This window comes from Cynoglossus semilaevis, chromosome 2, assembly GCF_000523025.1.
Source record: "Cynoglossus semilaevis isolate Cse_v1.0 chromosome 2, Cse_v1.0, whole genome shotgun sequence".
Classification (NCBI taxonomy): domain Eukaryota; kingdom Metazoa; phylum Chordata; class Actinopteri; order Pleuronectiformes; family Cynoglossidae; genus Cynoglossus; species Cynoglossus semilaevis.
Window position 1 is genome coordinate 8642429 of NC_024308.1, and position 13887 is coordinate 8656315.

Here is a 13887-nt window from a genome sequence, read left to right on the forward strand (position 1 = left end):
GATTTATTTTATTATTAAAATTTATTATTTTTATTTTTAATTCTTCATACCGCTTAGACTAATCAGAATCATGATAGTTTAAATATTAAAAATGCCAAAATTCAAACATTACAAACATTTGAACGTCTTTATCTGAACAACAAAATGAGGCTCTTTCACTTTAGGTTAAACGTCCGAGATCAAAATCACGAGATTAATATCGCATCTGTTTTTATCTTTTAGAATTCTAAGAAACAACATTTGTTTTTGTGTTGCATTATTCTTAAAGCATAGTTTAAATTTAATTGTGACAGCGTTTATATGTTGTTTTTAAAAATTATTTCTATGCGCTGTTGTGCTAATCAGAACGAGAGGGACTGGACCTTTAATTTCTCGGATTCTCATATGAGATCTCACATAATACTCTAGTCAGCTGACACCGGGCGCCATTTTGTCAGCCATTTCCTACACTCATCCATTGCCAGCGTCTCTGTACGGCACGGGACACTCCATCTGGCCTCAGCTTCATCCGCCCGGGCTTTGGCAAACAGCGGCGGACCTTGCATTCACGGTACCCGGGTGGATGAGAAACGGTGTAGCGGGTCGGTCTTCACCCACCACCAGACCTTCTGCAAGGAACTCACCCCCGCTGGACAGTAGCGGTACGAGTCACGGATAGACATGGCTCTGAAGATTGTCAAAGGGAGCATCGATCGGATGTTCGATAAAAATCTCCAGGATTTAGTACGTGGCATCAGGAATCACAAGGATGATGAGGTAAAACGACCATACAACTGTCGCTGTCTTTGGAGGGACATTCGAGAAGGTTTTTGGATAAAAGCAAACGTTGCTGTCACCGTTATCACTGTCGAGTCAGCAGCTAATGTGAAGAGCTAAGTGCTGCTGTAGGGACTGGTCAGCTAACCTTAGCCACATTAGTCATTCCCATTGCTAAAAGATCAGCTGCAGACACCATTCGTCTTTGGCAGTCACTTCAACTGACAGAATACAGATTTTAAAATTATGTCTGTCTTGCAAATAGCTGTCATATTTAGAGTATCGACGCGTTGGTAACGGTGTTGGTTCGGACTGTTTACAATGACAACTAGCTCAACAAGCAGAGAGCCAGTCAAAAAAAACTGTTTCATAGTTGACCACTAATTACTCGATTATTGTTCTGCTGCTGTCAACAAGCTGGTCGACTACTAATTTGCACGTAGCGGTAGTCCGAATGGTCAGTATGACATTTGTAAATAATTTGACTTGAGCGCGACAGAGTCACTGCACGGCAGAATGGATGAAGTCATGATCTGAGATCAGAATGGATGAGACAATGTCAGGGCTCTATTCACCGGTTTTATTTTTTCTGGAGGTTAAGTTCTCGATGATGTGTTTATCGTTGGCTCAGTAAATGTATAAACTGGATAGGTATGGAACACAAAATCCAAGCCATTTGATGCAGCGCCTAATGCCACCAAAGAAAGCCAGAACATGTTTGAGAACGCAACAAAGGCAGTCTGCCATCACTGGTAGTTCTTAATTAGTTGTTGATTAATTGTAGTGGTTAGTGCTCTTGCCTTATGCAAGAAGAACGTGGTCTTTCTCTATGGAGTTTGCATGTTCTTTCCATGTGTGCATTTGCTTTCACTAGATTCCCCAGAGCCCCCTCACAGTCCAACAAAATTCACTATTAGTTTGACTGGTTGACTTCGGTTAACCCTGCCCAGGCATGATGACTGCTGGGAATGACTCCCTGCAATTCTGACGTAACCACGTTGAAAATTCTTACTAAACCAGACTATTTGCGACTATGTTTTCTCAATTTTTTGATGTATCGAATTAAGAGGCAACTTTGGCTCTAAGCTGACTTTCCAAATAAGTCAGACGTCTGCAACTTGTTTTGAATGGACCAGTAAAAACTCCAGCCTCCTGCCACAGCTGTCTGCTGCGTTGTGCTCTACAGATAACGATCAATAGACAATATTACTTTGTATTTTCCATGTGATGTGAAAAGGACTTTTATTTATCTTATTTATTTATCATTTTCTTATTTATTTTATTTTATTTTATTTCTTTAATTAATTTTCAACATAATATTTTGTAAAAAATTATAAAAAAAATGTCTTTCTTAAATGTGACCCAGGGAATATATGAATGAATTCATAGACTATTTTAATAAGAAAATTGGCAGATGTAGACTACACTTTTTGGTGATTTTCTTTTTCTTTAATTGTAAACTGCTGCAAGAGAGAAATGGATAATTGTGTTACTTTTGCATCATATTTAGTACATATTACATATAAGCTACACAATCCTTAGAACCATTAAGGATTAATGCCATCTAAGCAACACCATAGCCCAAAGAAACCTCTTAATGTTGGTCCTGATGAGTCTGATGTATGAACACAACCAACCAGAAGACCTGTCAATAACATTTGCAACTATTTTATTTTACTAATAGGTTAGTCGAAGTTACAGACATTAGGCTGATCAATTAGTGCTTACCTATCCTGAATTATTTATTGATATTTTCCCATTCCCCTAATTCTTAGGATGAAAAAAAATTATGTAAGGTGCTGCAGAGAGCTGCATAGCTGATAAACCCGGAATAAACTGTAGGTCAGGTGTAGATGCAGACATATTTTTCTAGTCTGAAGTCAGCTTTTCACAAGGCAGTACATCCAAGGTTTTTATTATTTCGCCAAGGATGCAATTTATATGCAAGGGATTATTCCACTGAAAGAATTGGTTTGTTTGATTACATCTCCATCTTTCTTCATGATTTTGAAATAGGAACACACAGGTGGTTTTTATAAGCGCTTGATGTCTTGATTCAGCACTGTTCACCGTCGGTAACCCAACCTTGGTTACCTAGATAAGGTGGCAGTTGCCCTGTCAACACTAGCCAGTTTGCTGAAATATTAATATACTTTCTGTGTGCCTGTCCCTGTGCTCGTACATGTGCACTGCAGTCACACCTGAATGTCTGTTGACATTTTTCCTGACCTGCCCAGTGTTTCGCATACACACTCTTTGGTTTTCATGTTTGTGTGCCGAGTCTCCACACAGTTGATTCATTCATTTCCCTTCCCACATCTTCATAAGAGCAGACATATTGAAAAAAAATGTGTAAAGTGAGTGCTTCTCCTTGTGCAAGTATTTCTTCCAGGATATTAGTAGGAAGTTTTGTCCTGCTTGTAATTGTCAGTTAATAATGCTCGCGTTGGTTCCAGCTGACACACAGTCATCTTTCACTGGGAATAACACAAGCTCCCTGTTGTAGCTTTAGCTCAGCTCGCAGCACTGCTCGAAAGGTTGTCTGTGTTGTGGCTTTGGTAACAATTTCAGTTATTTAAATAGCCCCTGAATTAGTCATTGAAAAAGAGTGAGGTAGATCACGTGACGGTGCATTCAATCCACCCCTCTGTTTGCCTATCTGACGGTTTCTTAGGGGGAAGCAGCAGCAGCAGAATTCTGCCCCCATCACTGTTCATCTCATGACCACACACACATGACCAGCACGCCCAGTCAGGCAGTGCATATCTGTGTGCTCGGCAGTCATCAACTGATTGTTATATTCCTGGGTTGAACTGTTAAAAGAACTGTTTTAATACTAGAAAATGTTTAGGGTCAATACCTGTGAGAGGATTACAATTACAAACCATTATTAACAGTTTCAACTGTTTTTCTTTCTCTATGTCTCAGTGTAGTTTATATGATGCATTCAATTCTTATAATCAGATGTGTATGCGTTTACCTGCATCATCCATGCAGGTAGTTGGGGAAAAACATATTAGAGCAACAAATAAATAACAATTTTAATTTTACTTTTTTATTTATCTTTTCCTCCTGTACTGCATATAATCATAACACATTACACAACAGTACCAGAGTTTTATCTTATTTTAAACACAAGAATAAAACAATAATTAATTAATTATAAATAATTTTTGATTTTTTTTCTGAATTTTTTCTTACATCACCCATTATGTCCTATGCGGATGTGTCCCCGGCAGCAAACACCAAGTTGCCAATAAACCCATTTCTATTTAGTCCTTAGAGTAAACATAAAATAAATGGGCAGGATTTCTTCATAAGAAGAAAATTTTTTAAAAAAAGGACTGTTTCCTGCTCTTTTCTCACAAAGGCCTGTGAACTTAAGATGTTTACCTACACTCTACTGTTGCATCCCATGCAGGGCCACAAGGAAATACTTTTCAAATCTCAGTAATACAGTGACTGGAGGTAACAGGTGCACCCGCATTGAATATTAGACTTGATGCCAAAAATGCAAATCATTAATGGAGATTTTCAATGATAAAATGTGAAGATCATGACAAAAATAAAGAGCTATCTGGTAACCCCTATTATGTAGCTGCTCAGTTGCAGCTGTGCTGTCTGGGTATCACTCGGCCTAATCTGATTTGGTGTCTGTTGTTTTTCTCTCTTGTTTCCCCTCAGGCCAAGTACATCTCCACATGCATTGATGAGATCAAGCAGGAGCTCAAGCAGGACAACATCGCTGTCAAAGCCAATGCTGTGTGCAAGCTCACCTACGTAAGAAGTCTTCACCGCTGCTTCTTTGTCTTTATGTACAATGAGCTTCACAGTACACAACAGCGATGCCCTTTATTTCTCTTTCATGATGGGTTTTTGTTTCCAGCAGTAGGGAAAAAAAATCACAGTGAATAAAGAACTTTAGGTGGAGATAGTACCTGCCTTTCTAAAATTAGCCTGTGTACACACAAGGGCTTCTAAAAAGAGTACGTTTACCCCTTTTGATGTTTTCTTGTTCTCGTATATGTAGTTTATTGCAATACACGATTAAGAGTGGCCACATCCAATGATGTAAAAATGACTCTTCCTGTGTACTCACTAACTCACTAGTCATCATTAGTGCTGAAATAGAACACATTTTAGAATTAGCTAAGTATTGGCTAAGAAAATAACAAAAAGGAAGTTGCCTGAAGTCTGTCAGGACAGTAGCTCAGAGCTAGTTACAATATTCAGTAAAATAACACTGTAAGTCATACAAAATGTTGCTCCTTAACCCCCCCAAATGGCCCTAAATGGCATTGGTAGGGACTTTAGACATGCCTTTGGTCATAGTCTGTTAATTATCCGTTAACGCACCTTATTGAACATTACTTCACTCTATGGTGACCGTCAAAAATGAACTTAATTTATCTTTGTATATTCCATTCTCAGGTTGAACAGTGTCATGCAGTGTCTGAGCTCAAAGGCTTCCTGTCAATATTTGTCCTTTTTGGAGCCAAAGATTAGTTGCTAAGAGTAACAGGATTCTGTGACAGGTTTTATTTATAGCTCCTGCCTGCATTAAGCATAACTGCACAGAGACAGCTTTTAACCCACCACTCTTCTTTTTTTTCCTCCCCACAGCTTCAGATGCTGGGCTATGATGTCAGCTGGGCTGCTTTCAACATTGTTGAAGTCATGAGCTCCTCCAAGTTTACATACAAAGTACGAGCGTCAAAAAAAAATCTTTATACTCGGAAGTGCAGCAGTCTAATGTATTTATCTTTGTTTGCTGTCTTTCCTGCAGAGGATTGGTTATCTGGCTGCTTCACAGTGTTTCCATGAGAGCACTGATGTCATCATGTTGACTACCAATCAAATACGAAAGGTCAGCTGTTCTCTGGTCAAGGAAATTATTTAAAACCTTTTGGCTGTTGTTTATTTTATAGTTTTACAGATTGTAATTTTGTTGTTTGTTTGTATTTCGTAGGATCTCAGCAGCCCGAACCAGTACGACACAGGTGTTGCCCTCACTGGTCTCTCCTGTTTTGTGACCCCTGACCTTGCCCGGGACTTGGCCAATGACATTATGACACTGGTGAGTCACAGTGTGGTGGTTGTAAAGACTAATTTAACCATAAAGCCTAACTTCAGTACAATGCGTCTCAGCTCCAGACTGAATTAACTTCCCCACGGTCTGCTGTTTCTCTCACTAGATGTCCCACACTAAACCTTACATCAGAAAGAAAGCAGTTCTGATCATGTACAAGGTCTTTCTTAAGTACCCGGAATCCCTGCGTCCAGCTTTTCCCAGGCTGAAGGAGAAACTAGAGGATCCAGATCCAGGTATTTGGAAACATACCATAATATTAATTTACAATTTCAACTATTCCTGACTTTTCTCTGCTGCTAAAATTCCCAAAGCAACGACATAATATCAACCATTTATTTAGTTGAAACATTGAAACTCCTGGTGAGGCTGTCATTCTCTGTTACCTGAACACTATAAATTTTTCAGCAGCCAAGAATAGGACATTAAGGAAGGTTCATTTGTGATTCTGTCAGGGCTGCCTGAGCAAATACAGCAGTTAAACAGATAAAAAAATGTTTAACGGTACAATTGGTTGGATCTTTAAACAGTGTTAGCCTGTAGTCTCTGAATTTTTATTTTAATTCTTGTTTGTTACAAACTGTGCATTTGTCTCCAGGTGTCCAGTCAGCAGCAGTGAATGTCATCTGTGAGCTGGCTCGCAGAAATCCCAAGAACTACCTGTCCCTGGCCCCACTCTTCTTCAAACTCATGACTTCTTCTACAAACAACTGGGTTCTTATAAAGATTATCAAGCTGGTGAGTCAACATGGACACAGGAGGGTCACAACTGCTTTTCAAAAAGTACAAAATCCCAATGTTTTTCAACAATGGGGTCGCAACCCCAAGTGGGGATGCCTGGAATTCTGTGGGGGTCGCCTGAAACGTCTTTTTTCATTTGACTGAAAAAAAAGTCTCTGGGGTCGGCAGAAATCTGTGACGTCAAAATAAGGTTACAGGCCAAAAAAAGGTTAAAAACCACAGTTTGCGGACAAACTCAGAGGCCTGTTTTTATCTACGAGCAGTGACTGCTTCCTTCCAAGTTCAGGAGTAAGTTTTGATGAATACATTCATGAAATGACAGGTTGGAAGGCAGGTGACACCTATTTTACAAAGTCATAAAATGAAACTGAATCTAACTGGGTTCATAAAAAATGTTTTTGTACAGTTTGGTGCACTTACTCCGCTGGAGCCACGGTTAGGAAAGAAGCTGATTGAACCTCTGACAAATCTAATCCACAGGTGAGGTGGAATCTGTCTCCAACTACAGATGAACACATGGTAATAAATATCTGCACTCATGTTTATTTCTGCTGTCCTCCTGTCTCACAGTACCTCTGCCATGTCTCTGCTCTATGAGTGTGTCAACACTGTGATTGCAGGTCAGTACTGTTTGTTCTGTCAGCTGTGGTAAAGCAGGTAAACTTTTACAGGGAGATGATTTTGTTGACTATCACCTTCCAGTGTAATATTGCAGTATTTTCTCCTAAGCAAAAGTATTTGTTTGACTTATTACAATAATTTGAGAATCAGTCTTGTACAATGTGTATTTAACTGGGTACTTCTGGAAACTCTACACATACAAATATCAATCTTTAACCTGAAATATTCCGCATACACTCAGATGTCTTTTTTGTCTCTGCTTGACAGTGTTGATTTCATTGTCCTCGGGGATGCCCAACCACAGTGCTAGTATCCAGGTGAACCACTCAAATCTCTGCTCTTCTCATGATATGATTTTAGCATTTTGTATCAATAATACATAACTGACAGTTTTTAATTACCATTATTAATTCATTAATTATTACACATAATTAACACATTGGATTTTTGCTTATTTATTTTGTTATAATTTTGCTATTGTCAAGTGTGGAAAGGTTCATGGATGGTAACGTCTCTCCACCTCTCTCCCTCTCTTGCAGCTCTGTGTGCAGAAGCTGCGAATCCTGATTGAAGACTCGGACCAGAACTGTGAGCCCTCTGTCAATGCCTGCAGTGTGTCATTTTCTCATTGTCTGCGTGTTTCATACTGTGGAGTCCATCCTACTAGATGACCATTACATAGCCGTCCTGACTCAGGATAACTCGAACATTTTCTCCTTCCTGCCGTTCCTCTGTTGGCTAAATTTGACAGAGAATGCAGAAAAAAAACGCAGCTATCTTTACAGTCACATTGTCACTTTTATCGAAGGCATCATTGGGATTAAAATATATTTTCTTGCCCTTCAAAGTATAATCTGGTAATGATGTGTTTTAATATTCGGGTTACCTGAGTCCTTTAAACATAGATAGTTGTGTGTGTTGAGTAGACTTTTAGTTAGCTGGGGCTAATTTTGCTACAAAACAATTGTGATAAAATAGTATCGTGAAAAAATCACAATCATCATCCCTAGTATACAATACAAAGACAGGAATATATCTATGATTAATTCATTGCGTTAAAGTTATCACTGAATGTTGGCCAAAAACATCCATTCTTCGTCTATTTAATGTTGTGCACATCCATTTAATGTGTGGGCATCCCAAAAGTCAATACTTGAATAAACAAAATATCCTTCCAGTCTTTCAAACATTTGCTCCCTTCAGCAACTCAACCATGTCAGTGATCCAAACTTTTTTTTTTATTTTCACAACATTAAGCTGCTTAGTTGCTTGTGTCAGATTTCTTTTTGAAAGCAGACATACTGTAGTTTCAGGGGCAGTTTGAGGATTAAGTTCCAGGTTATTTCTGCAGTACTCACTGCAGTGACAACAAGGTCAGACATGTGCCTATTGATCCAGGAAACTTGGAGACATTTATCTCTGCTTAGTCAGACAAGAAACAGATTGCGGTGACTCAACAGTTTAATATATTTAATAACTTAAATATCACTGTGGCAAAAAGGGGAAATGAAGAAAAAGCTGCTGCCTCTCCGTCTCTTTATATCTTGTATTGATTTATCTGTACCTGATGTGATTGTTTGTCAGTGACAGAAAGAAAGAGCAACATAGGTCTTTTTCAGTGAACGAAGGATTGTTATACATAAGAAAAAGCTCAATCTTGTGTTCGTCTTAAATACAATTTAAAGTTTGAATACATGTACTGCTGACAAATGTGGCTTTAAATTATTAATTTGTAAATAAGAAAGATCCAGTACATCAAACTGCGGTTCAGTATGTGTTGTGTGTTTGTATGTCTTTTCCATTGGCCTCACCCCTTAATCTGTTTGTCTTCTGTTTCCTTGTATATTACATTAGTTTTGCTTAGTTTTGGCTCACTTAAGAAAATCAAAGCTCCTAGTATTAGAGAGCTTTAGCGTATCTAATGTTAGTTTTGTTGATTTCAGGTTCTGCAGGTGTAATTAGTAACGTGTGTTTTTGTAGTGAAGTACCTGGGCCTGCTGGCCATGTCTAAGATCCTGAAGACACATCCCAAATCAGTTCAGTCTCATAAGGACCTCATCCTCCAGTGTCTGGATGACAAGGATGAGTCCATTCGTCTCCGGGCTCTCGACCTGCTCTATGGAATGGTAAAGAACCCAGTTTCAAATCCTTCCATTACTTTCATATGTTTTTGTTCTTCAAGCCCATCAACAAAGAAACACATTAGAAAACACATTTGCTAAAGTTACATAAAAACCCAAGGAAGGCCCATTATTTACCCAGTGTCTGATTTCACCAGGTATCTAAAAAGAACTTGATGGAGATTGTGAAGAAACTGATGCTTCATGTGGACAAGGCTGAGGGAACCACCTACAGAGATGAACTTCTCACCAAGATCATTGACATATGTAGCCAGAGCAACTATCAATACATCACCAACTTTGAATGGTCAGTGCTTGACACTTGTTTAAGGGTTCTGACCAGGAAAACCAGTCAACCTGCTAGAAATGGTCAAGAAAAAATGTCATACTGCCAGGGTGTTTGCTTTTTTTTTACCCATGCATCAGCCTGTGAAGTTACTGCAATACAATGATAGCAATGACTTTTTTCATTACAAATATTTGTGTGGTGTTTTTGTGCCCCTCTTTCACACAATCCATTCTACTTCATAGGTACATCAGTATTTTGGTGGAGCTGACCCGGTTAGAGGGCACACGGCACGGTCACCTCATCGCTTCTCAGATGCTGGACGTTGCCATCCGAGTTAAAGCTATCCGGGTGTTTGCCGTAGCTCAAATGGCCACTCTCCTGGACAACGCCCACCTGCTGACTGGGAACATGCAGCGAAATGGCATCTGCGAAGTCTTGTATGCTGCGGCCTGGATCTGCGGCGAGTTCTCAGAGTATGTTGTTTAAAAGTGTTACAAAAATCCACTGTCTGTTTTAGGTGATTTGTGCATTAACTTTGTAAAATCTAATGGGTATGAAGTGACAGTTCCTTTTCCCCAGAGAACAGCATCAATGAATTTACAGAAAAATGTCAGCTTAGCAGGATTCCATATGGGGCCCCGGAACATTTGTTGTTACACAAATTAATTGTCAAGTCGAAACATTCTTCGGTTACAGGACAATAACTCAAAATGACAACAAGTCTGCCCATCCTCTTATCATTTTTTAGGCACCTGGAGAACCCAATGCAGACACTGGAGGCCATGCTCAGGCCTAAAGTAGCCACACTACCAGGCCACATTCAGGCAGTGTATGTGCAGAATGCTGCTAAACTGTTTGCTACAGTGTTGAAGAGCCAGGAGGGAAACACAGACGGCACTGTCACACAAGACACCAGCCAGCTGATGATCGAGAGGCTGCCGGTCTTTGTCCAGAGTGCCAACCTGGAGGTGCAAGAGAGGGTAAAAACCACATTTGTTTCCCACTTAAGGAATAACAAATACCTCGACCTACACCTTTTAAATCTAATGGCCTGTTGTGTCGTGTCATCACGTCTCCAGGCATCGTGCATCCTGCAGCTTGTCAAGTACATTCAGAAACTGCAGCAGAAGGATGTGGAAGTAGCAGAGGAAGTGAGTGCATTATTCGCTGGAGAACTCAATCCTGTTGCTCCCAAGGCACAGAAAAAAGTGCCCGTTCCTGAAGGGTATGTTAGCTGCTATTTTGTAAGGATTTGTTTATGTTTGGCTTCTGTGGAAGAGTAACTAAGGTTTTCTGTGCAGCCTGGACCTGGACACCTGGATCAATGAGCCTCCCTCTGAGAGCGAGTCTGAAGATGAGCAGCCAAAGGCCATTTTTACCAAGGAGGAGCCGAAACACTCACGGGCTCGACACACAGAGGTGGATGAGAAGGAGCTGGCAAGGGTGAGATGCTCGAAGACTGTGGCTGCCTTCACTGCTATAGTTCAGTACCTTAATATCTTTTTAATATCATCCATCCATCCATCCATCCATTTTCATCCGCTTATCCGTTACCGGGTCGCGGGGGCAGCAGTTGCCACCCAAATCACACTGCACCGTACCAACACCCCCAAACCTTCCTGCGGGTGGTGAGTCCACTGGAAGGTACCAACCGCCCTAACCAGGATTCGAACTTGCCCAGGAGGTGAACCCTGGGGTTCCACACCAATGACAGAGACATTGCCTCTGGGCCAAAGCGCCACCTCTTTTAAATACATTTCAATTAATGGATGCAGCTTTGATCATTTTAAATTCCCATATAGATCAAAACAAACGTTTTATTTAGATTTAGTTTGAGAATGTCTGTCTAGTCTTGATGGATTTTTTTTTTGTTTCTCGAAAGAGTTGTGACCTTGAGGGTGAGAGGATAGATGGAATGGGTCTGGATTATACAGTATAATTTTTGCTCAGTCTTGTAGAAAGACTGGATGAAGGCATCAGCTGGGTTGATATTTAATTACTACAAAGTCTAAAGAGGAAAGGTCAAGTGTATTCAATTATTAGCCACAATGCTCTGCTCTACAACATAGTCTTTGTTTTCTTGTATTGTTTCTTGTAAATGTTTTAACATCAATGTGAAATGTGACCAAAGCCCTTAAGTAAATGAATGCAAGTGATGTAATTAATGTTATTTTCACCCAATGTTTCACACAGAGAAGAGAAGCCAGAAAGCAAGAACAAGCCAACAACCCCTTCTACATTAAGTCTTCACCATCATCTCAGAAGGTGTGTTCATCAGAGTGGACTTGTCACATCATTTGTCATCCTGTCTATATTAACAGTTATAATATAATATAATAATAAATACTGGTTGTTTGTTACATTTTGTTCTGTCCATCAGTCAGCATTTGGTGGCTCAGCGGACAGTTTGGTTTGTGAATCAACCAAAATGTTTGAAGACTGTGTGGTTTTCACCCCACCATTCTTAACTAAATTATTTCTTTTTACAACTGTTTTTGTATCTATCTCAGTAAGGTGTGATCCAACCTCCTGAACTGATACCTGTTTTTGAGTAAAGATTTGTTTCTTGTCTGGTTCTATCTTCTTATCTGGTTTTGACATGGTTTTTTTAAACACTTCACTGCATGAGTAAATAAAAAGCAGGGAGCACACCTAATGTGTGTGAAAAAAGTCAATTTTGATTGGTCTTTGTTTTACAGGTTTACCAGGAAACTCCTGGAGTAGATCACATCCCAGTCATTCAGATTGACCTCACTGTGCCTCTAAAAGTCCCAGGTGCGATAAGTCACTGATGTTGCATTTCTGTCACTTTAAATATGTGGTAATTCTAAACTTCTCTTTGTTACACTCAGAGACAGACTGTAATTCAGATGCAGATTCCCAAATGATTCCAAACCTTTTTAGTTACCTTTTTCCATGCTCACTGTCCTGAAATTTCAGGTCTGCCCATGTCTGACCAGTATGTCAAGCTGGAGGAGGAGCGTCGGCAGAAGGAGAGAGCAGAGAAGAAAAAGAAAGATAAGAAGAAGAGGAAAGAGAAGCGCAGCGGACGAGGAAAGAAACATGATTCCGGCCCGGAGAGTGAAGAGGACATCACTCCTGCGCACATGGTCGACATAGTTACTGAGGAGATGCCAGAGGTTCGCTGGGCTGCAGATGAATAATCTTTGCAATATGTTTGGGAATACACATATACAATACAAATTTTAATTTTTTATCCTTCTTACATTTATTGTCCAGAGCACAATTGACACATTTTTTTCTTTTTATTATTACCTGCATTCATCTTCCAGACCACATACTTTGTAAGTTTAAAAAAAAACCAAAACAGAGATAATCTGTAGTCTGTGGTAATGAATCAGATTTCTTCTTGTTTTAGAATGCCTTACCCAGTGATGATGATGAGAAAGATCCCAATGACCCCCACAAAGCACTGGACATTGACCTGGACAAGTGAGTACATCCACAAGTGCAGTCACCCACAAAATGGTACTTTTTGACAAGTATTCTTTTGTGCCAAAACAATTTATCCATACTTTTATCATTTTGAAAACTGTCTGTTGAGTAACATGTCACAGTGGTTAACAGACTATCACTGTTTCCTGGCTGATGCAGGAGTGGATTGTGAATAAAACTAGTCAGTGTGTGGTAAACGACAAACTCAAAGCCAATGTGACATGGATTATGACAATGTGTACTTGTTAATACATGTGGACACAGTCACATCCAGTATACAGTATCAGCCTAGACTGAAGCTGGAGTAAATGATTGTCTTTTGTGTTTTTGCATCTGTTAATTTTCTCCACTTAAAGTAAAACTGTTTTAGTAGAGTAAAAAAGTTTTACTAGAACTCCAAACTTAAATCCCATATGTTCACATGTCAACATTCGGGCTCATATTTTAATATTTTTAGTTTCAATAACACAAGGTTGACTCATCAGCCCAACGCTCTGAGGGCATTTTTCCTAATAACGTATTTCTCACCAGCATCATTTACCACTGGTCGTATTATGAACTTGCTGGTAACAGTGCAAGTCATGTGTCCCTCCTTTCTCTCCTCTTGACTTCCTCTCATGGCATTCTGCTTTCTGCTTCCTCTCTTCTATGCTAACACACACACCCATTACTGTTCCTTTCTTTGGGCAGTTTGGAAATGTCAGGGCACAGGTGAGTACATGTCCAATCACAGGACCTGAGGTTCAAGGTGGACTTGTCTTTTTTTCTATAAATGTGTTATCCTGCTATCGTAGCTGCTTTTATTTGAGAAACTC

At 39.7% G+C, this 13887-nt stretch overlaps 1 protein-coding gene across 8 annotated transcripts in view; it reads left to right on the forward strand.

The window, feature by feature from the left end:
- The first annotated feature begins 400 nt into the window (after positions 1–400).
- The window catches only part of ap3d1 (adaptor related protein complex 3 subunit delta 1), a 22263-nt gene continuing 8776 nt past the window's right edge, over positions 401–13887 (forward strand). Inside the window, exons 1-22 of one of the 8 annotated variants that reach the window (XM_025054300.1) lie at positions 401–756; positions 4441–4536; positions 5380–5460; positions 5543–5623; positions 5726–5833; positions 5952–6081; positions 6444–6583; positions 6993–7066; positions 7157–7206; positions 7475–7524; positions 7747–7795; positions 9188–9333; positions 9486–9634; positions 9859–10089; positions 10365–10596; positions 10696–10841; positions 10918–11098; positions 11810–11881; positions 12316–12391; positions 12557–12756; positions 12996–13069; positions 13763–13783. In XM_025054300.1, the coding sequence (XP_024910068.1) occupies positions 661–756; positions 4441–4536; positions 5380–5460; positions 5543–5623; positions 5726–5833; positions 5952–6081; positions 6444–6583; positions 6993–7066; positions 7157–7206; positions 7475–7524; positions 7747–7795; positions 9188–9333; positions 9486–9634; positions 9859–10089; positions 10365–10596; positions 10696–10841; positions 10918–11098; positions 11810–11881; positions 12316–12391; positions 12557–12756; positions 12996–13069; positions 13763–13783 (2483 nt within the window). In that variant the 5' untranslated portion in view covers positions 401–660. The remainder of the gene's footprint in view (positions 757–4440; positions 4537–5379; positions 5461–5542; positions 5624–5725; positions 5834–5951; positions 6082–6443; positions 6584–6992; positions 7067–7156; positions 7207–7474; positions 7525–7746; positions 7796–9187; positions 9334–9485; positions 9635–9858; positions 10090–10364; positions 10597–10695; positions 10842–10917; positions 11099–11809; positions 11882–12315; positions 12392–12556; positions 12757–12995; positions 13070–13762; positions 13784–13887) is intronic. The other 7 variants (XM_025054297.1, XM_017031133.2, XM_025054299.1 and 4 more) reach the window with 7 other exon arrangements.